A 21180-nucleotide genomic window follows, 5' to 3' on the forward strand; every position below is an offset into this window, starting at 1 on the left:
ATAAACTAGAGTTCTCAGGTTTCTTTGGGAGAAGCCATGCACTTGAAATGTATAGCGTGCCGCAGCCTAAGGTGCCACAAAGCTCATTCATTCATTCATTCATTGTATTTGTATACCGCCCCATAGCCGAAGCTCTCTGGGTGGTTTACAGTAACTAAAAACATTAAAAACAAATATACCAGTTTAAAACACATCTTTTAAAAACAATTTAAAACATACTTTAAAACATTTAAAACATTGATTGATCTTGCTTCCAAACAGGCTCACAATCCAGCCCTTCTCTCTTTTCAGGTTGCTTGGCATCGTCCATTCACATGCATACAAGTGTTTTTGGAAAGAATTTGAGGCAAGGGTTGGAGGGGTTTAGGGGGGTGGTGGTGGAGGAGGATCAAATGCAATGTTGAGCTTCAGAAGCCTAGCACGGTAGCCTCTGGCATCATTACACAGAAGAACCCAGCTGTTTCCATTATTTATTTTATCAAGAAACAAAGACTCAGATTTTCCACACTAAGAAGTTGTTGTTTTCCATATTCCTTGTTTCTTCAGGGTGGGGAGATGGGGAACAACAACCCAAACTCACAGACACAAACTGCATTTACACAAAGAGTGCCTGCCCATGGCTCTTGTCATTGAGGGACGATGGTATCAATCGTGGCCAGTTTTAGCTTTGCTGTTATTGTTGTTGTTCTGTGCCTTCAAGTCGATTACGACTTATGGCGACCCCATGAATCAGCGAGAGCATCTGTCGTGAACCACCCTGTTCAGATCTTGTAAGTTCAGGTCTGTGGCTTCCTTGATGGAATAAATCCATCTCTTGTTTGGCCTTCCTCTTTTTCTACTTCCTTCTGTTTTTCCCAGCATTATGGTCTTTTCTAGCGAATCACGTCTTCTCATTATGTGTCCAAAGTATGATAACCTCAGTTTCATCGTTTTAGCTTCTAGTGACAGTTCTGGTTTAATTTGTTCTTGTTGTTGTTGTTATGTGCCTTCATGTCGATGACGACTTACGGCAACCCTATGAATCGGAGACCTCCAATAGCATCTGTCGTGAGCCACCCTGTTCAGATCTTGTAAATTCAGGTCTGTGGCTTCCTTATGGAATCAATCCATCTCTTGTTTGGCCTTCCTCTTTTTCTACTCCCTTCCGTTTTCCCCAGCATTACTGTCTTTTCTAGTGAATTGTGTCTTCTCATTATGTGTCCAAAGTATGATAACCTCAGTTTCATCGTTTTAGCTTCTAGTGATTGTTCTGGTTTAATTTGTTCTAATTATTTGTGAAAGTGCAAATTCCTTATGGGCCTAATTCTGATCTTTCTAAGCAGGTGGGCTCTCGAGTTGCTGAGAACAGTTCATTCCATTGGGAAAGGGGGGAACAGAAACCTCTCTTTCGGACAAAGGATACAAAGAAGACCAGGAATGGGGGAGAAATTCAATTCAGTTCACATTTAAAGCTAAATCTATCAAATGTGCACTTTCCAAAACAATGTGAGAGCTGAAACACATTTTGAATTCGCACCTCTCTGAATTTTGTGATGCCATTCTCCAACCAACCAGACGTTACAAAAATGCATATATTTGGAGAAAGGGAGCATAAAAATGAGTATGTTAGTGAAAATGACATTAAAAATGCATTAGGAGAAACAGCTTGCAAAAATATGCTCGTTAGTCAAAACTGCATACAAAAGCCTATTAGAAGAAATTCGCACTAAAATCCAGAATAATTTTCATGAGGGTTTTTTTTTTTTAATTGCAATTTGTTGCAGAACTGAATTTAAGATGGGGAAAGAATAAGAAACGGAGGGAATCTAAACTGACAGGTCCTTCCATCCCTATTGAAAACTTTGAGTTGCTACTGCAGCACAAAAGTAAACTCATCTGACTGGCCTGTCAAAATACTGGAGAAACTTCCTTAATTCAACTTTTCCCACAAGACAGAAAACTCCTTTAATCATTGGCTGAGGACAAGACAAGCAGGTGCAATTAGAGGTGACTGTCTTCCATGCAGTGGCGTCACTAGGGTTGGTGTCACCCGGTGCGGCCCGCAGTGCCTCCTCTCTGAGGATGTGAGTGATCGCGTGTGCACAGCGTGCACATGGCCTCTAGGAGCGCGCAGCCAAATGACAGGGCCCGGGAGCACGCTGCCGCCTCGCTGCCGCCGCTTCCATCTTCTAACAGCCGAGGAAGGCAGCCGGCGCGGCATGCGAAGGCTCTCGTTGGTGCCTAGGCAGTGCCTGGGGGGGGCAGCTCTGGGTGTCACCCCTGTCTGGTGGTGTCACCCGGTGCGGCCCGCACCTGCCGCACCACCCTAGTGACGCCCCTGCTTCTATGCTCATACATGAGCTCACCTGTGGATATGAGGATGAATCCACATTGACTTACTGTGTTAGGCAGGAATCTGGGCATGACTTCAGCAAACAGGACATCACACATGCACATTCCTCACAAACAGACAGAGAGGGAAATGTGATTTTCCAGGCCTTGGAAAACATGGTATTTGGACAAGCTGGTTGGCCAAACCTTTGCATGCTGCTCATTTCCATCACAGCCCAGTTGCTACAAACTGGTGGAACTCTGTTGATATCAACAAGCCTGTTGCTGTTGGGCAACTGTGAGGAACATAATTGCAACTCTATCCTTGACACCATTGCTTGTGAGTAAACCTCATAAATGTCAGTGGAACTTTGCAACCTGCATCTCCAACCTTTTCCAAAAGTTGTGCCAGGTTTTTGGCATTGTTTACCAACATGTAAAGATGCTGTTGTCTGATTTCTTGGTCAACTTCGACATCCCAGAGGACAGGGTGCCTCGTTTTCTCATCTTTCTACATGGTAGAGTATGGTGTTCAAGGTGAGATAGATAACATATATAGAAAACTTTGTCGTTGCAAAATCAGTTCCAAAACTCACAAATGAGTCATGAGTTTCCAAACAAGAGATGAAAATACGCAGTGGAAAAAATGAAATGCCCACAAAAATGTTAATTAGATGAAGGTTCTTATTAAAAGGTCAAGCAGTTGTGGAGGAGGGATTCTATGGTTGTCTCTCATGAATATTGTTTTTTTAAAAAAAACATATATGGAGGAATACTATTAATGAATAGCAACTTGAAAGGGAAAAGACTTTCAAAGGGGTGGATGAGCCACTCTAAAAAAAATATTACAGTCAAATGTCTAAATGTTAGAAGTATATGAATTGAAGTTGAGCATCAATATACAGTCATGGCACTGATTTAATGGTTTGCTGTGTTATGATCAACATCACCCCTTGGATCTAATAAACAAATATCATGTTCTGTTGTGTCGTGATGAACTAATGAAATTGTCTAGTTGGGTGGGGTGTAACGGGTGACCTTTTCCAGCAAGGAAAGTACTGCACTTGTTTTATAAGTGGTATTCAATGCTAGTCCTGTTCAGAGTAGACCCACTGAAGTTAACAGACATCTTAATCAACTAAAGTTCAATAATTTCAATAGGTCTATTCTAGGTATGGGTGAAAATTTTGATTCAGTTTGCATTTTAAATCCGCTTTTAAATCCGCATGTTCCGAAACAATATGAGAATCGAAACACAGCCATCCTTCAAAATTCACATTTATTTGAATGTTGCAATGCAGTTCACCAATGGAACAATGTTTGCAAAAATGCATATGTTAGGGGAAAGCAAGCATGAAAATGAATACCTGAGTGCAAAAATGCATTGTATGATGAGAAATGGCTTGCAAAAATGTGTACATTAGTCAAAACTGCCTGCAAAAGCACATTGTTGCAGAAATGTGGATAATTGAATTTACGACTGGAAAAATGAGAACTGGAAATGTTAGATCTTTCCATCCCTAGTCTATTCTGAGCTTAACAGAACGCCTCTCCCGATATGAACCTGCCTGTACACTGCGTTCTACATCGAAGGCCCTCCTCCGAGTTCCGACTCATAGAGAAGCTCGGAGGGTGTCAACAAGAACCAGGGCCTTCTCAGTGGTGGCCCCCGAACTGTGGAATAGTCTTCCCGATGAGGTGCGTTGGCGCCGACATTGCTATCTTTTCGGCGCCAAGTTAAAACCTTCCTCTTTTCCAAGGCATTTTAATCTAATTTTAATTTAGTTCTTAAGTTTGCTGCAATTGATTTTGATTTATTATTTTTATTTATGTTTTTGTTGTATTATATTATGGAATTTTATTGTTATATATTTGTATTCTTGTTGTACACCGCCCAGAGAGCTATGCTAGTGGGGCGGTATAAAAATTTAACAAATAAATAAAATAAAATAAACTGAATATGTTATATATTTATATTCCACTTTCTACTCTGCCAATGTGGGGCACCTGATCCATCTCTCTCATGGCTAGACTAGACACGGCATTAATTGTGTGAATGCAATTAATGTGACTATCATTTTGTGATGTAAATATCCATGGCAACCATTGCAGGTAAAGAGGGGAAGTTTAACACCTTCTCTCCCTGCAAAACATTATGGGTTGTATTCAACTAAGTGAACACACTAGGAATGGGGATGGAATTTGCTTCAATTCACATTTAATGCCCAATTTATCAAATTTGCACTTTCCAAAACAATATGAGGACCGAAACACAGGCAATCCTTCAAAATTCACACCTATCCAAATTTGCAATACAGTTCTCCAACCAATGTTAACAAAAAATAAATGTATTAGGGGCAAGGGTACATAAAAATGAATACCGTAGTGAAAATAACATACAAAAATGCATTCTATTAGGAGAAATGGCTTGCAAAATGTGCACATTGGTCAAAACGGCATAGAAAATGGGTTTAATAGGAGAACGTCACACTAAAATGCGGAAGGATTTTCATGAGACAAGCACGCTGCTGCAGAACCAAATTTCAGATTGGAAAATCAGAAATTGGGAGATCTTTCCATCCCCAGCAGAGCCCATGGTACCAGTGCCACTCTGTTCTGAAGCTGTCATGTCAGAGAAAGAGGGCCCCGTTGCAAAAATGGTTATTTTGACCAAATGGTGGATGTCCAACCTGTCCTGGATGGGGTTACACTCCCCCTGAAGGAGCAGGTTCATAGCTTGGGGGTTCTCCTAGAACCATCTCTGTCACTTGAGGCTCAGGTAGCCTCGGTGGCACGGAGTGCCTTCTACCAACTTTGGTTGGTGGCCCAGCTGCTGGCTTCAGTTGTCCATGCTCTGGTAACCTCCAAGTTAGATTACTGCAATGCACTCTATATGGGGCTGCCTTTGAAGACGGTTCAGAAACTGCAGCTTGTGCAAAATGCAGCGGCCAGATTGGTAACAGGGACCAGACGGTCCAAACATATAAAACCGATTCTGGCCAGCCTGCACTGGCTGCCTGTATGTTTCCAAGCTTGATTCAAGGTGCTGATTTTAACCTATAAAGCCTTACACGGCTTGGGACCACAATACCTGATGGAACGCCTCTCCCGACACGAACCCACCCGTACACTACGCTCAACATCTAAGGCCCTCCTCCAGGTGCCTACTCCAAGGGAAGCTCAGAGGGTGGCAACAAGGAAGAGGGCCTTCTCAGTGGTGGCCCCCAAATTATGGAATGATCTTGCTGGCGAGGTGCGCCTGGCGCCGTCACTGTTATCTTTTCGGAGCCAGGTCAAGACTTTCCTCTTCTCCCAAGCATTTTAGCATGTGTTTTTTAAATTGTGTTAAATTTTTTAAATTGTGTTTTAAATTGTTTTTAAAAGATATGTTTTAAATTTGTATGTTTGTTTTTAATGTTTTTAGTTGCTGTAAACCTCCCAGAGAGCTTCGGCTATGGGGCGGTATACAAATTCAATCAATCAATCAATCAATCAATCAATCAATCAATCAGTCAATAAAAGCTCCACCAAAGGCTGATAGAACAGGCTGATTGAGATAGAACTGCTGCTCCTATATAAGGCTGAATCTAAAGTTGACTGTTGCTGAAGCAACCTCAGAGCATTGCTCTGCTATAGCCCTCACCCCAGATGAAGATCAGCACTTCCATTGTAACACCTGCTAGGATTGCCAGGTCATCGCGTGGCACCATAGGGTGACGCCTAATACCAAGCTAGACCATTGATCTAGCCAGCTAAGTACTAAAGTTTCAGATGGGAGACATTCCCCGTCCTACCTGGGAAATGAACCTGGGACTCTCCCCTGAGCCACGGCCCTGCAATGGCCGTAGAAGCCACAGCTGGCAGAATTGCATCTGTCATGGTCCACAGCAGAGAGAGCCAATAAAGAGTTCTCCAGATACTGTGGGACTCAAGCTCCCATCGGCCCCTGCCACAATGGCCAAGGGTCAGGGATGATGGGAATTGTAATCCACAACAGCTGAAGGACACCATGTTGGGTATTCCTGATCCAGCCTCCTTGGCACTTATCTTTACTTCCTCCTCATCACATAGTGTACAGCCCCTCCTGACCTAAAGTGCAGTGAAGTTTCTTTCGAGTCCCCTCTCTCATTAGTCCCTTCTTGCCTCCATTCCTTGCGTTCTCTGCCCTTTTTTTAAGCCACCAGCCTGACCTTTCACTTCCTCTTGCTCATTTCAGTCTCCCATTCTGTACCATCCATCTTCTTGCCTCTGAGTATCCTGCCCCTTAGCTTCTATGAGATCCCATTCCTCAGCCTGTCCCTGCGTGAGGTTATTTTGAGATGGTAAGGGAAACAGTTTTGATTTGGGGGGGATCCTATATCAGGATCACCCTTGAAAAAGAGTGATAATACTCCAAATGTGTTAGGCAATAAATGATCCATGCATTTTTGAGGTCTCTTCCCCTTTCGTTCCTATCTTTGGTGCCTTCTCTGCTGGTTTTAATCCCAGGCACACTAACAATTTTCCTTTCCCTCACAGAAGCTGGACTGCATGCTGATTTGTTCCCTGAACAACTCAGCATTCCATGCCATCACGCCAAGTCCAACCAATCAACATTGCAAGTTGTGCTGTCACAAGTGCAATACAATAGACTGGCAATAAGACGCAAGCTTTACAAAAGTGACATTAACATGGGGAGGGAGCTTCAAAACAAAACAAAACTTACTAGTCTGCTTTTACATAACCTTTTCCTCCTCTGTCGAAAACTCTAAAAGCATTCAGAATGATCTCTTCTGGATCTGTGCCTAAAAGAAAAACAAGCAGGTGTTGATATTTAAATTCCATTTAAATAACGATGTACATGCATGCATCAGCTGATCCACATCACACACGCATGGACCCTTCCGAGGCCCTTCTCCAGGTCCCTGTGTGAGGCAGGCTGGGAGGGTGGTGACAAGGGAGAGGGCCTTTTTACTGGTGGCAGCTTGTGTCATGTGTACGGATGGGGAAGAAATTCAATTTAGTTCAAATTTGTAGCCAAATCTATCAAATTCACAGTGTCCGAAACAATATGAGAACTGAAACACATCCAACCTTTGAAATCTGAACTTATATGAATTTTGCAAGCAGTTCTTTGGCCAAATAGTGTTTACAAAAATGCTTGTGTTAGGGGAATTGCTAAGGAAATGTGGTGAACTGAATTTAAAATGGGGAAAATGAGAAACTTACAGAACCAAAATGGGCCATCCACCTCAATCTGCCCTCATTTAGCTCCCACCTGTCAGCCTTCTTATCTAAACCAGTTCAGGGGTGGTGGCATTGCCTATCAGCTCTTTCCTCCTTAATCTTGCCAGGGAAGAGGATGGGGACAAAATTAGAATAAGTTGGCTCCACCCATCATTGGCTCAGGCTCCACCTACTTTTGGGGCTCCCTGTCTTCCGCCCTACCAATCTCGATGGACACCAGCCACCACTGGATCCATAATAGGTCCTTTTTGGTTGTGGCACCCGAAATGTGGAACCTTCTTACCCAGGAAGGATTGCCTAGAGCTGAGCCTGATATTTAGATGCTGAGTTTTATTGATGAGCCAGTTTTATCTTTCGCTTCCTCTGAACTCATCCATAGGCCCCTTGTCATCCACAGGACCACCTTCCAGAGCTGGCCACATTAATCCCTTGAACATGTTGACCAGCTATGTTTTGCCATTTATGAGCTACTTGGAGGGAATGCACATTTTATTAGTAAACAGAGACAGCTGTCTGAGATATGAAGAGACATGGAATGCTGCTGTTAACCTTTCCGATCAATCAGTCATGCTGTGTATTCCACAGTTCTTCCTTCCATTCTCCTTCCCATCCATTTCTCTGTCGTCCCCCCCAACCCAGTATGTCAGCATTTCCAAGTCATTGGTTATGATCAGTCCCCATTTGGGGTTCCCCTCTTAGGGGTTTTTTTCCTAACGAGTTTTTGTACTTCTGCACATCTTGCGATTCCCTCCAGCCTGCAGATCTCTCCCTTTTGTGTGGGGATTGTGCTAAAGCAGAGCTTGGAAAAGTTACTTTTTTGAACTACAACTCCCATCAGCCCAATCCAGTGGCCATGCTGGCTGGGGCTGATGGGAGTTGTAGTTCAAAAAAGTAACTTTTCCAAGCTCTGTGCTAAAGGTTATAGTGGTGTAGTCGTCCGGGGTCCCAGGTGGTCTTAGACCTCTCACTTTTTGAGGAGCCAGGTCCCAGCAGGGTCCCTATGTCTCCAGGGTCCTACGAGCCAATCAGCATGTAAGGGGAGTGTGTTAGCCACTGAGAAGAGTCCGAATGAGTGTCAATAGCAAGCAAGATTCTATTAGTTCCTATTTCAAAAAGTCAAGCTGTGGAGAGTGAGAATTCTGTAACTGCAGAATAACAGACAGTGAATCCTGATTATAGCATCCCATCTACATCATCAAGTTTGGTAGCAGCAGGAGATAAACTTGTAGACTCTGAATCCAGTAATTCAAGCTATATCTCTGACAGTGAGAAAGGACAGTGAAATGGTGGCATTGATAGAGAAGCAGAAAGCAGTATTTAAGCCTGGCCAGATTATAATTTTAGAAAGTTGTATAATCTTAGAAAGGGGCATAGCTGTGACTATCATGAAGGGACCCTGCACTTCTGAATTTGCCACTACACTACTGCTAAAGACGCAACAGCAGACACCTCTGAATATCAGGAGATGGAATTATACCCTCCCTGAGGACAAAATAACCATCCTTAAGGATAAAAACAATAAAAGGTGAACAAGCTGGTGTCCAGGTGTTAACAATAATAACTGCAAACTGCTGCGTGCCTTGCAGAACACAGGAAGAATTTTCTGAAGGAATTGGCGGTTTGGGAAAATATAATAAGACTGTTTCCTCAGATACTCTTTTTCACTTTTGTACAGCACATTCCTTAGGAAACACAGTTACATTTTTGATATTCCTTTGTTTTAAAGGGAAAAGGCCAATTATGCCTTTACTGCTTCATGAAATAAATGTTTATCATTAAAATTCTTGGAGAAATAGGCCGGCCCTAACCTCTGGGCCCTAAGATGGTGGCAGAGGGACTGGGCTCTGGGGGCAGATGGCTGTAGTCATCATTGTGGAGAATGGGGAATTTCAACTGGTCCAGTTTGTATGGTTGCCATCTCCTGCCACCTTCTGGGTTAAAAATGGTGTGTGGCAGCCCATGGGATGTAAAAGAGCAAGCTTGGAATTAAAAAAAAATGAAGGGATGATTAAGTGACTATTTGCCAATTCTCCCCTCCCTCACAAGAGTTCCCCCCATTTTGGAGGCCCCTTCAGCCACCAAAACAGCGCCATTTCCAGGCTGAAATCCAAGCAGATTGGCATAGACCTACCAGTGACAGCCCCTAGTATCAGGCAGGAGAACCTGTGGCCTATTGCGGGATGTAAACAAGCAGTGGAAATGCCAGTGTGTAAAGCTGCAGAGTGGGGTCTAATGCTGGTCCTACTCAGAGCAGACCCACTGAAGTGAATAGAGATGGCTAAATAAAGTTTATTAATTCCAGTGGGTCTACTCTGAGTAAAACTTAGTTGGATGCAACACATAAAAAATGAACACACAAGAATACACACCACTGGGCCTCCTCTTAATTATTTTAAATTAAGAAGACCAAGAGACACCTCCTCTCAAATATATAAAGCTTATGGTTGTTGGCATTTTAGTTAGCCTAACAAAGGTATTGTCCCAATATGAATTATGGAAGGGAGTGAATAACTTTTATTTCCTCTCACAAAAAGCCCCTGGGTCTATTTGTCTGCAGTTTGGTAAACCTAACTGTTAAGGTGCTCCTGTGCCTGTAAATTTCATCCGTTTGGCTAAAAGGGGGGAAGTTATCACCATTTTTAGATTTCCCCATCACAATGAACGGGGAACACAGAGCTTGTTTTTATGCAGAGCGGCTCAGAAAGAGCTCAAAGTGACTCAGAAATAGATTGGAATTTTAAAAATTCAGATACAAGGTGAACTGGCCCATGCACACACCTAAAATATGGCTCCTCTCTCCCTTTCCCTCTATTTGATTAAGGGAGGAAACGAGTTTCTGCTTTCTCATGGCATTTTCACAGGATTTGCTGAGTAAAACAAACCCAGTTTTGAAAGAACCTTGCCTGGTCCTTTAATTGGCTTGAAGCGTCACCAAGAAACTAATCTTAAGCAATGTTGTAGCACAATTATACAAGGAAAAATAGTCCTGCAAAGGAGACTGCGGGGGCAGGTTTGGGATCCTTTCCCAACAATTCCCAGCAAGCACCACGGCATGAGTTCAAAGGCCATTTTCCCTATGTGTAGCAAAATTAGCTGTGCTAGAAATCGATTAAAGTCACCAAAGGTTGGTCAAGGGAGGAGCAAGGGAAAAGGGCTGCAATTCTTGAGACAAGCTGGAAACTTTTGGATAGCAATATATATATATATATATTCCAATGCCGAATGAGCAGTTAACACACACCCCTCCGCCCCTCCGAAAGCATTTTGTGTTAATGCCAACCACATGGGTCTCCATTCTACAAAGAGTTGGAAGCAATGCAATTTGTATACTACACAGAGATGCCGTGCCCTCATCAAAGAGACCACTTTCTGCGCTAGCTAATCAATAAGGAATGCTTGCCGCAGAGTTCCACTTCAAAGCTTGGAGTCCAGCAGAACAACAGGCTACCAAATGCACGTCTTATTTATATTTATATTTTTCACCCAAACAGGGTGTGGGGGTGGAAGGAAAAGCACCCCACCCCACTCTGCAAATCTTTTGGAAATACAAACTGGCTAGGCGGAGCAATATAGGAACTATGGATGGCAGAGAATTTTGATTCCGTTTCCCTTGAAAGGCAAACTTATGGAATCTGCACTTTTCAAAGCAATACGTGAACCAAAACAGAGCCATCGCTCGAAATCCGTTCTTTTCTGAATTTTGCAATGCAGCTCTCCAGCCAAGTAATGTGTATAAAAATCCCTATACTAGGGCAGCCTTTCCCAACCTTTAGGTCCAGAAATGTTGCTGCACTCCAATTCCCAACCATTCCTGACCATTGGCCATGCTGGCTGGGGCTGATGGGAGTTGTAGTCCAACAACATCTGGGGACCCAATGTTTGGGAAAGGCTGTACTAGGGTCAAGTGTTCATACAAATCCATATATTCAGTCCAAATCGTTGTTGTTATGTGCCTTCAAGCCGATTTCGACCTATGGCAACCCTATGAATCAGTGACCTCCAGGAGAATCTCTCATGAACCTTTCAGATCTTGTAAGTTCAGGTCTGTGGCTTCTTTTATGGAATCAATCCATCTCTTGTTTGACCTTCCTCTGATAACCTCAGTTTCATCCATTTAGCTTCTAGTGATCGTTCTGGTTTAATTTGTTCTAACACCCAATTATTTGTCTTTTTTGCGGTCCATGGTATCTGCAAAGCTCTCCTCCAACACCGCATTTCAAATGAGTTGATGTTTCTCTTATCCACTTTTTTTGCTATCCAACTTTCACATCCATGCATAGAAATTGGGAATGCCATTGTTATTTAGTGTTCAGTGATACATCTTTGCATTTGAGGTCTAGCTTTTCCATAGCTGCCCTCCCCAGTCCTAGCCTTCTTCTAATTTCCTGACTATTGTCTCCATTTGGGTTAATGACTGTGCTGAGGTATTGACAATCCTTGACAAGTTCAATGTCCTCATTGTCAACTGTAAAGTTGCATAAATCTTCTGTTGACATTGCTTTAGTCTTTTTGATGTTCAGCTGTAGTCCTGCTTTTGTGCTTTCCTCTTTAACTTTCATCAGCGTTCGTTTCAGATCATTGACACCAGGGGTTCCCAAACTGTGGTCCGCAGACCACTGGTGGTCCATGAGCTTCATTCAGGTGGTCCACAGAATGTCTGTGGATTTCTGGTTGATGATGGGAACTGCCACATCCATCCCATGAAATGTTCATATTGGTTTTTCATTGCGTTTTAATTGCCCCTTTTATTTCTTACATTGCATCTGACTGCGTTCCCATTTGAATTCTACGGAGTGCAATCAAATACAATCTCTAAGGAATAGCCATCAAAATGCCATTCAAAATCATGCACAGCGCACTACAGTTGCTACATCATGCAGAAAAATCATGAAGTGGTCATCCAAGGCTCTCAGCAATTTTCAAGTGGTCGGGGCGAGAGGAGTTTGAGAACCACTGGCTACGCTGACTGACAAGGGCTCTCCAGGGCTTTAGACCGGGATCTTTCCAAGTCTTTCCTGGAGACGCTGGGGATTGAACCTGGGACCTTCTGCACTCACAGCTCTGCCACTGAGGTGCAAGGCCTGTGGTATGCACAGTGCCATCCTCCAACAGCCAGTGACGGTTGTGTGCTGCCACCAGTATCAGAGGCAGTATGTCCCAGAATGCCAGTGGCTTGGGATCATGAGCAGGAGATCGCTTTCGTCTTCATCTGCTTTCCCATAGACATCTGGCTGAACACCATGGAAGACAGGATGCTAGACTAGATGGGCCTTCATTAGGGACTGAAAGATCTGTCAGTTTTGGCACTCTCCGTTTGTTATTTTTTCCAGTTCTGTAGATTTCTACAGCAATTTGCAGTTTTTTAAAAAAAAAAATCCTAATGAAAACTATCATTTCAGTGCAAATTCCTCCTAATAAACACATTTTGTAGGCCGTTTGCATTAACGTACCCAGTTTTCAAGCCATTTCTCCTAATATAATGCGTTTTTGTATGTTGTTTTTCACTAGTATAGTCATTCCTGTATACATTTTCCCTCAATGTCTGCATTTTTGTGAACGTTGGACAACTGCATCACAAAATTTGGACAAGTGCACATGTTGAAGAATGGCTGAGATACGGTTCTCCTGTTCTTTCAGAAAGTGTGCCTTTGATTCATTTGGCTTTAAATGAGAACTGAATCAAATTTCTCCCCCGACTGGCATCTGCTGGCTGCCCTCTCAGACAAATGCTGCAACACAGCCAGTGAGTCCTACTGTGTGTGTGTGTGTGTGTGTGTATCTATCCAAACCACATTCAAAACAACAGGAGAACCACGACACAGCCATTCTTTGAAATGTGCCCTTGCTTGAATTTTGCAATGCAGTTCGCCAATCAAACAATCAGTGCCAGCGTTATGCATGACTAGGCCCTCGGGTACCATCCTGCCCCAACCCTGCAGCACCTAGGTGGTGTGGGGCTAGCAAGCCCGTCCGCCCACCCACGCGCCTCACCTACCTCTCGTGTCATGTGAATTAAGTGCGCGCATAAAGCGTGCGTGTCTGCCATCAACCAAGATGGCAGTGGGGGCATCAGCCCCTTAGGGAAGCCCCTGCCACCGTCTTGGGTGATGGCAAACATGCATGTGCACACCACACACGGCATTCACGCTGACAGGACAGGTAGGTAGGGTGTGCAGGCAGGCTTATTGAAGCCCACATTGTCTGCGTTGCGGGGTGCCTGGGAGCTTCCTCTCTGCAATCCGTGGCAGGGTCAGGTTGCAGGACAGACATTGACACAGATCGTGGAACAGGAGCACCACCCTCACACCCAAAGGAGGGGCCCTTCAGGGGCCCTTGGCCAGGGTCCAAGCCGGCCACCTTCTGGCGCCAGCCCTGCAAACTATTTACAAAAATGCATCTGTTGGGGAAAGGGTGCATAAAATATGTGAGCGAAAATAACATACAAAAATTACAAGAAATGGCTTGCAAAAATGTGTTCTATAGTCATAACTGTCTACAAAAAATCTGTTTATTAGGAGAAATTCACACTAAAACGATGGAGAATTTTCATAAGGAAATTATTTTTTAAAAAGCAAATGCAAATTGTTGCAGCACTGTGGGGAGCTGAATTGAAGATTGGAAAAATGAGAAACTGAGGCAACCAAAACTGACAGATCTTTTCATCTCTAGGGTGCAGGCTCAAAAGGATGTGAACCTCTGGCGGGGGGGGCTCATGGAGAATGACTGGGGGGGGGGCTGCCCTCTCCCAGCATGCACTAGCTGAGGTGGATTCCTCACTATGGTAAGTAGGGCCCTGATAGTGGAATGCAGTTCTCTGTAACAGCCCAAGGGGGAGGAACTGGCCTTTATCCAGCTCTCTGCAATGTTAAAAATAGTTAGAATAAATCACAGTCACAGATATAGGGCAGGTCCGTATGCATAATAATAAAAGATTGACAAACAATAAAATAAACATCAATGCAATTATCTGATTGGTTCTGTTGTCCAACATATACCAGCTTTTCTCTTTTCATGGTTACTGTCACTATTAAATTAGAATTGTATACATAAGGGAGGGGGAGAGAAAAGTGATCACTCAGTTTTTAAAAAAAATCAAATGTTAAGAGCGCTGGGAATTGTAGGTCTCTGAGGGTAAACTACAGTTCTCAGGATTCTTTAGGGAAAGCCCACGAGCTTTAAATGTGCTTGAAAGGTGTGAGGTGGGTGCGACCTAAAAGACAGCTATTCTAAGAAAGAGAGATTTATGCTTCACACACAGACACCCCACTGTACCCCTAGTTTCCTCTTACCTTTGAGCTTCTCACCAAACATAGTAAGGAAGACTGTGAAGTTAATGGCCCCCGGAGCTTCCTTGATCATCTCTTCTAACTCTTCCATCTTGACGTTCATGCGGCCTATGAAAGAACAGTGTTGTTTCTGCTTCCATGATAGACAATGGAAATGGCACAATTCAGCCTTGAAGGGGGCGAAGGGACCTTGGAGGTCACCTAGTCTAACCCGCTGTTCAGTGCAGGAACTGCAATGCAGGATGCCATTCTGGGGCACCTCCCAAAGCAGTCTGTTCAACTGTCATACAGCGATTATGTGGTGGAGGCTGCACTGGCCCTCCAACATCACTCTGCCCCAGCCAGTCTCCAACCTGCCTGTCTTCTTCCTTAAAACCAGTCGGGAGTGGCTCTGTCTGTTATTGACTTTGGCGCCACCTATTTATTATTTATTTATTGCATTTATATACCACCCCATAGCTGAAGCTCTCTGGGCAGTATACAACAATTAAACATTAAAAACAAATATACACATTTTAAAAACACATTTTTAAAAAGCAATTGAAAAACACATGCTAAAAGGCCTGGGAGAAGAGGAAAGTCTTGACCTGGCGCTGAAAACATAACAGTATTGGCACCAGGCACACCTTGTCAGGACATCATTCCATAATTTGGGGGCCACCACTGAGATGGCTCTCTCCCTTGTTGCCATCCTCTGAGCTTCCCTCGGAGGAGGCACCTGGAGGAGGGCCTTTGATGTTGAGCATAGTGTACGGGTGTGTTCGTGTTGGGGGAGGCGTTTCATCAGGTATTTTGGTCCCAAGCTGTGTAAGGCTTTATAGGTTAAAATCAGCACCTTGAATTGAGCTCGGAAACATGCAGGCAGCCAACGCAAGAGGGCCAGAATTGGTTTTATATGTTTGGACCATCTGGTCCCAGCTACCAATCTGGCCGTTGCATTTACAAGCTGCAGTTTCCGAACTGTCTTCAAAGGCAGCCCCACGTTGAGTGCATTGCAGTACTTTAACTTGGAGGTTACCAGAGCATGGACAACTGAAGCCAGGTTATCCCTGTCCAGATAGGAGCATAGCTGGGCCACCAACCGAAGTTAGTAGAAGGCACTCCATGCCACCGAGGCTACCTGAGCCTCAAGTGACAGAGATGGTTCTAGGAGAACGCCCAAGCGACGAACCTGTTCCTTCAGGGGGAGTGCAACCCCATCCAGGACAGGTTGGACATCCACCATCTGGTCAGAAGAACCACCCACTAGCAGCATCTCAGTCTTGTCTGGATTGAGCCTCAATTTATTAGCCCTCATCCAGTCCATTGTCACAGCCAGGCAGGAAAAACCTCCTGTTAGAGCGGTACGACAATGGAACCAATTACCTAAGAAGGTGGTGGGCTCTCTAACAGTGGAGGCCTTCAAGAGGCAGCTGGACAGCCACCTGTCGGGGATGCTTTAATTTGGATTCCTGTGTTGAGCAGGGGGTTGGACTAGATGGCCTTGTAGGCCCCTTCCAAATCTACGATTCTATGATTCAATAAAAATCAATACAGAAAGAACTGTAATGCAAAATTTGGTTAAAATCAGTGCTGTCTTGATTCAAAATGGTGTCCTACGGTACCCAACCACAGATGAAAACCTGCTCCTGGCTCTCAGGAACCATTGTGCAAAATTTGGTAACAATATCTTAAGAGGCATCCATAGGCATAGCAAACAAACAACTTTTCAACACACATAGCAACGTGTCAGTAGAGAATGTGTTTATGGGGTTTTATTACCCAGTGCAGCAAAGGTGTCTCTCAAGTCGGCCTTATCAATGAAGCCATCTCTGTTCTGATCCATGATTGTGAATGCCTATTGAGAAACAAAAAGCAGATTGGGAAGTTTTGGGGGTTGTGGAATATAACTGTGTTGAATCTAGTGAGGCAGAAAAGCCTTCATAGCCTACAACATTTATTTATTTATTTATTTAATTTAATTTATATACCGCCCTAAGCCCGAAGGCTCTCTGGGCGGTGTACAAAAACATTTCCTATGAACAACAAACGTAGCTGAGTGGTAGAATATCTACAGAAGGTTCCAGGTTCTCGAGGTAGAGCTGGAAAAGAATGTGGCCTAACTCTGTATAAGGTGGCTTCCCATGTTGCGGTTTTGTTTGGTCTGTATTTTCAAGGAAACTGGCTTGAATCACATCATGCCCCAGATTAATAGATGGGTTGGAAACCCCTCCATTTTTCACACTTTCCCCAAATTTTGCTATACAGTTTTTGGCTCAAAAAACATACTACAATGCATATAATAAAATGTGTTTTTTAGAGTAAACTGCAGGCAAAAATGCATATTTTAATGTAAAATGCATACAAAATACATACTTTGTGGGGGAAAATACATACAAAAATAATGCAGATTTTTAAAAGATAGATCAATACTGATTTAATAAATATAATGTATATAAAAACAAAAATGCAAATATTTGCTGTATATTACACATTACTAGCTTATTTAAAACAGAATAAAGTACTTAATCTGTAATAAAAAGTATAACAGTTTCTTTAATTTCTATATGTCAACAGGGATTGCAGATTGATTTGTTCTTGCACCCTGTTGTCCCAGTATGCAGACTGATTTGCAGACTGTTTGCAAATGTTTGCAATGTTGCAGGCTGTTTGCAAATGGGACAGAATTAATTTATGAATGGGCACATGCTAAACAGAACACGGACCAGAAATAGACTATTTCACCTTCCTGAAGTCTGCACTCCACCTATTTTCATTTAAATCTGCAATCACCTGTCTTCCACTAGTTCAAATCCCAAAGGAGTGTTCATCCATGGTAAAGTTATACAGAGCCTCTGGAGCTCTGCTTGTGGGTCCTATGGCAAAATCATTGGACTGACAAACATTAGAGATGGGGCCTAGTATCCCCACATTTTTGAAACTCTGCTCATTTTTAAATGGAACTTTAAAACTTGTTTGTTTCAGACTGCTATCCTATTAAAAGTGCAGTGAGTTGGAGAGCTTTGCAATGAAACATGGCATAAGTATTTGAAACGATAAGCAAATGAATATCAACAACAGTGACATTAGTAGAAATAACATCCAAAGCTGCAGTGCGTTAGTGAAAAGTGCTTTGCACAGATGTGTATATTAGGCAAACTTGCATACAAAAATGTGTATATTAGGAGAAATTTGTGCTGATGAATTTTCATGAGGACTTTTTCAGGGGGAAAAGATCACCAACTGCTGTGGAAATGTGGCGAACTAAACTTAAAACTGGGGAACTGAAACAGTGAGGGAAATTGAAATTGACATACTCCCCCCATGCCTAGCTGAGATCTTTCTCTGCTTGACACCCTGAAGAAGCCACTACCATTCAGAGTAGGTAAGGCAATACTAGGCTGCATGGACAAGTCTGTCAAGAGAAAGGTTTTTTTTAAAAAAAGTTTTCTTGAACAACCCCAGAAATGGCCTAGCAAGGACCTGTGAGCTTCAAGGGCATGAGAAATGCCACTCCCCACTAGGGAATAAAAGGATCTGTCAATTTGTTCTCTCCCTTACCCATTTTTCCAACCTTCAATGCAGTTCTCCACATTTCTGCAGCAATTTGCGAATTTTTCTTTAAAAAAGATTCTCCTGGAAATTCTTCTGCATTTTAGTGCGAACTTTTTCTAACACACACATTTTTGTATAACAGTTTTGACTGGCGTATACATGTTTGCAAGCAATTTCACTGAATAATATAATTATTGTTGCATGTTATTGTTCACTAACATATTAATTTTTATGCACACTTTCTCCTGACAGATGCATTTTCGTAAACACTGCTTGGTTGAAGAACTGCATCGCCAAATTCAGATACATGTGAATTTTGAAAGGTTGGCTGTGTTTTGGTTTCCATATTGTTTTGGAAAGTGTGAATTTGATAGATTCCGCTTTAAATGTGAACTGAATCAAATTTCTTCCCCATCCTGACTCCCCACCCTAGACTTGAACGGTACTACAAAGTTCTTGTCCTATGCTGGCTGCAGCCCTGAGCAGAAGCCACTCCTCTTAGGAGGTGGGGAAAGATTTTGCAAGATTTTGTTGCAGTCCCACTTGTGTTCTCTAATGAGGATATCCTTGGTAAGCAGGCACAGTTGGACCACATGAACACTCTGATGAGCAAATCTTTTTATTGCCTTCGTGAATCCATACCAGACTATTGTGCATTATGAACTCCCAACACATAAATCTCTCTTGGCAAGAAGTTTCCTTAAACCCACCCCAATGCCTCCTGACTGAATTAGCACTCGGCGCACAGCACATTTGGGTTGGAGCCAATGCTCTCTCCAAACCGTTCCAACTTTTAACTCACGGAAGCTCGGATCAGAGCTGAGCTCAGTCCAACCACCTCCTGGATGGTTTTTGCTGGGTTTTCTGCCAGGGCCTGGATTGCGTCACAGCCTCAGCAAATTCCTGCATCACAGATTTCAATCCCCTTTTGTGAGGCATCAGGGTGTGCCACAGAGGACATGAAACTGTGCACACACTTTGCCACCTTTACAAAACTGGTGGTCCTATCTGTGTGGCGGGGGAGCAGAGCCAGGAGCCCCTTGTGACAGAAACTCCTCAACTGAGGCTCCTAAGAGACAGTCCTGCCTTTGCCAGGTTTCCATGAGGAACTGCCCCCTCCTTTATGCCAGGGATGAGGGCCGGTTCTAAAGGGAGGCCAGGTGGGTCGCTGGCCCGACGGCCCCTGGAGCTACAGGGGGCCCCTCAGCCACCCCTCTGCTCCCCTTCTGTGATCCGTGGACCCCTCACTTACCTGCTGTCTTTTACCATTGCCCTTAACGAAGATGGCGGCCGTGGTTTCCCTAAGGTACTGAAGCCCCTGCCGCCATCTTAGTAGATGGCAGAGATGCGAGCGCGTAGCACGCATGCGTGCCATCAACAAAGATGGCGGTGGAGACGTCATCCCCTTAGGGAAACCACGGCCGCCATCTTCGTTAAGGGCAATGGTAAAAGACAGTAGACAGGTAGGTGTGGGTGTGGGGGGAGCGCGGGCAGGCGGAGATGCCAGCTGATGCCCGAGGGCCCCGGCATTCCTGGAGCCGGCCCTGCCAGGGATGACTAGCTCCCGCTTCTTAGTACAAGCAATGCATAAGGTATGAGTGATAACTGAGTGCTAGGATCCAGGCCGTAGGTATCCCTTCAAGGCTTGCCAACCTGCAGGAAGGGGGCGGAGTCTGAAAGGAGTAATCTGTCCCAAGAAGGATTTTGAAAAACCAAATAAATGAACACATTTTAATTTCGTTTATGTATATTTTACTATATTCTAAGAGCCAGTATGGTGTAGTGGCTTAAGGTGCTGGACTACGACCTGGGAGACCAGGGTTCGAATCCCCACACAGCCATGAAGCTCACTGGGTGACCTTGGGCCAGTCACTGCCTCTCAGCCTCATGAAAACCCTCTTCGTAGGGTCGCCATAAGTCGGAATCGACTTGAAAGCAGTCCATTTTATTACTACTACTACTACAAACACTAATAATAATAATAATAATGGAATTCATTACCCTCCCTTCACCCAGAGGTCCCAGGGTAGGTTTTAAAACACATAATTAATAGTTAAAAACAACCTACATAACATAACAGAAAATAGGCTGGGTCCTAAAAATATACATCATATTATATATATATATGCATTATATAGACATATTATATTACATTATGTACATTATATATATATATATTAATGAACAGATTAATGAACAGGCTCACTGATTTTCTTTTTAAAAAAAAACAGTGAATGCACACCGCTGTGACACTGTCCAATTCTTAAGATTAATCTCCAGCCTCCGCAGCACGAAGCGCCCCGCAAGAAAGCAGCCCTGCAGTGTCGGTTAGTTGGAGGGAAGATGATGGTCCCACGGTCATCTAGGGAGCTGAGCGGGGACTTGAACCTGGGGCTCCCCAGTACTTTCAATTTAAGTAATAACTTCTTCAGATTGGAACCCTGGGCTCTCCCTGCTTTTAATTAACAATATTATGATAATGTTATTTGTTATTTAATTTATTTAATTTAATTTTTGTAAATTATATTGTTTTATTGTATTTTTATTGTATTTTATACCTGTGTTTATTTTTCTTTGTAAGCCGCCTTGAGGGCCTTTGGCTGAAAGGCAGGGTATAAATAAAATTTAATAATAGTAATAATAATAAATTAATTTACAAGCCAAATCATTAAAAAAACATTTAAGTGTATAGATATTGATTTTATAACAACAGGAAGAATCGCAAAACAACACAGAACCATTGTAGCGTCAAAGCTCAATAAAAATGCGGAGAAAGTCATCAGCTTCAAAATACAGGAGATGAAAACCAGCAGTATGAGATTCC

At 43.3% G+C, this 21180-nt stretch overlaps 1 protein-coding gene across 3 annotated transcripts in view; it reads right to left on the reverse strand.

The window, feature by feature from the left end:
- Positions 1–21180, reverse strand: part of MYL10 (myosin light chain 10) — a 36582-nt gene that overhangs the window by 3930 nt on the left and 11472 nt on the right. For all 3 annotated transcript variants that reach the window (XM_061604732.1, XM_061604733.1, XM_061604731.1), the window contains exons 3-5: positions 16584–16659; positions 14826–14930; positions 7016–7094 (exon numbers count right to left, since the gene is read on the reverse strand). In XM_061604732.1, the coding sequence (XP_061460716.1) occupies positions 7016–7094; positions 14826–14930; positions 16584–16659 (260 nt within the window). The remainder of the gene's footprint in view (positions 1–7015; positions 7095–14825; positions 14931–16583; positions 16660–21180) is intronic.

The sequence above is a fragment of the Rhineura floridana genome, chromosome 21 (assembly GCF_030035675.1).
Source record: "Rhineura floridana isolate rRhiFlo1 chromosome 21, rRhiFlo1.hap2, whole genome shotgun sequence".
Classification (NCBI taxonomy): Eukaryota; Metazoa; Chordata; class Lepidosauria; order Squamata; family Rhineuridae; genus Rhineura; species Rhineura floridana.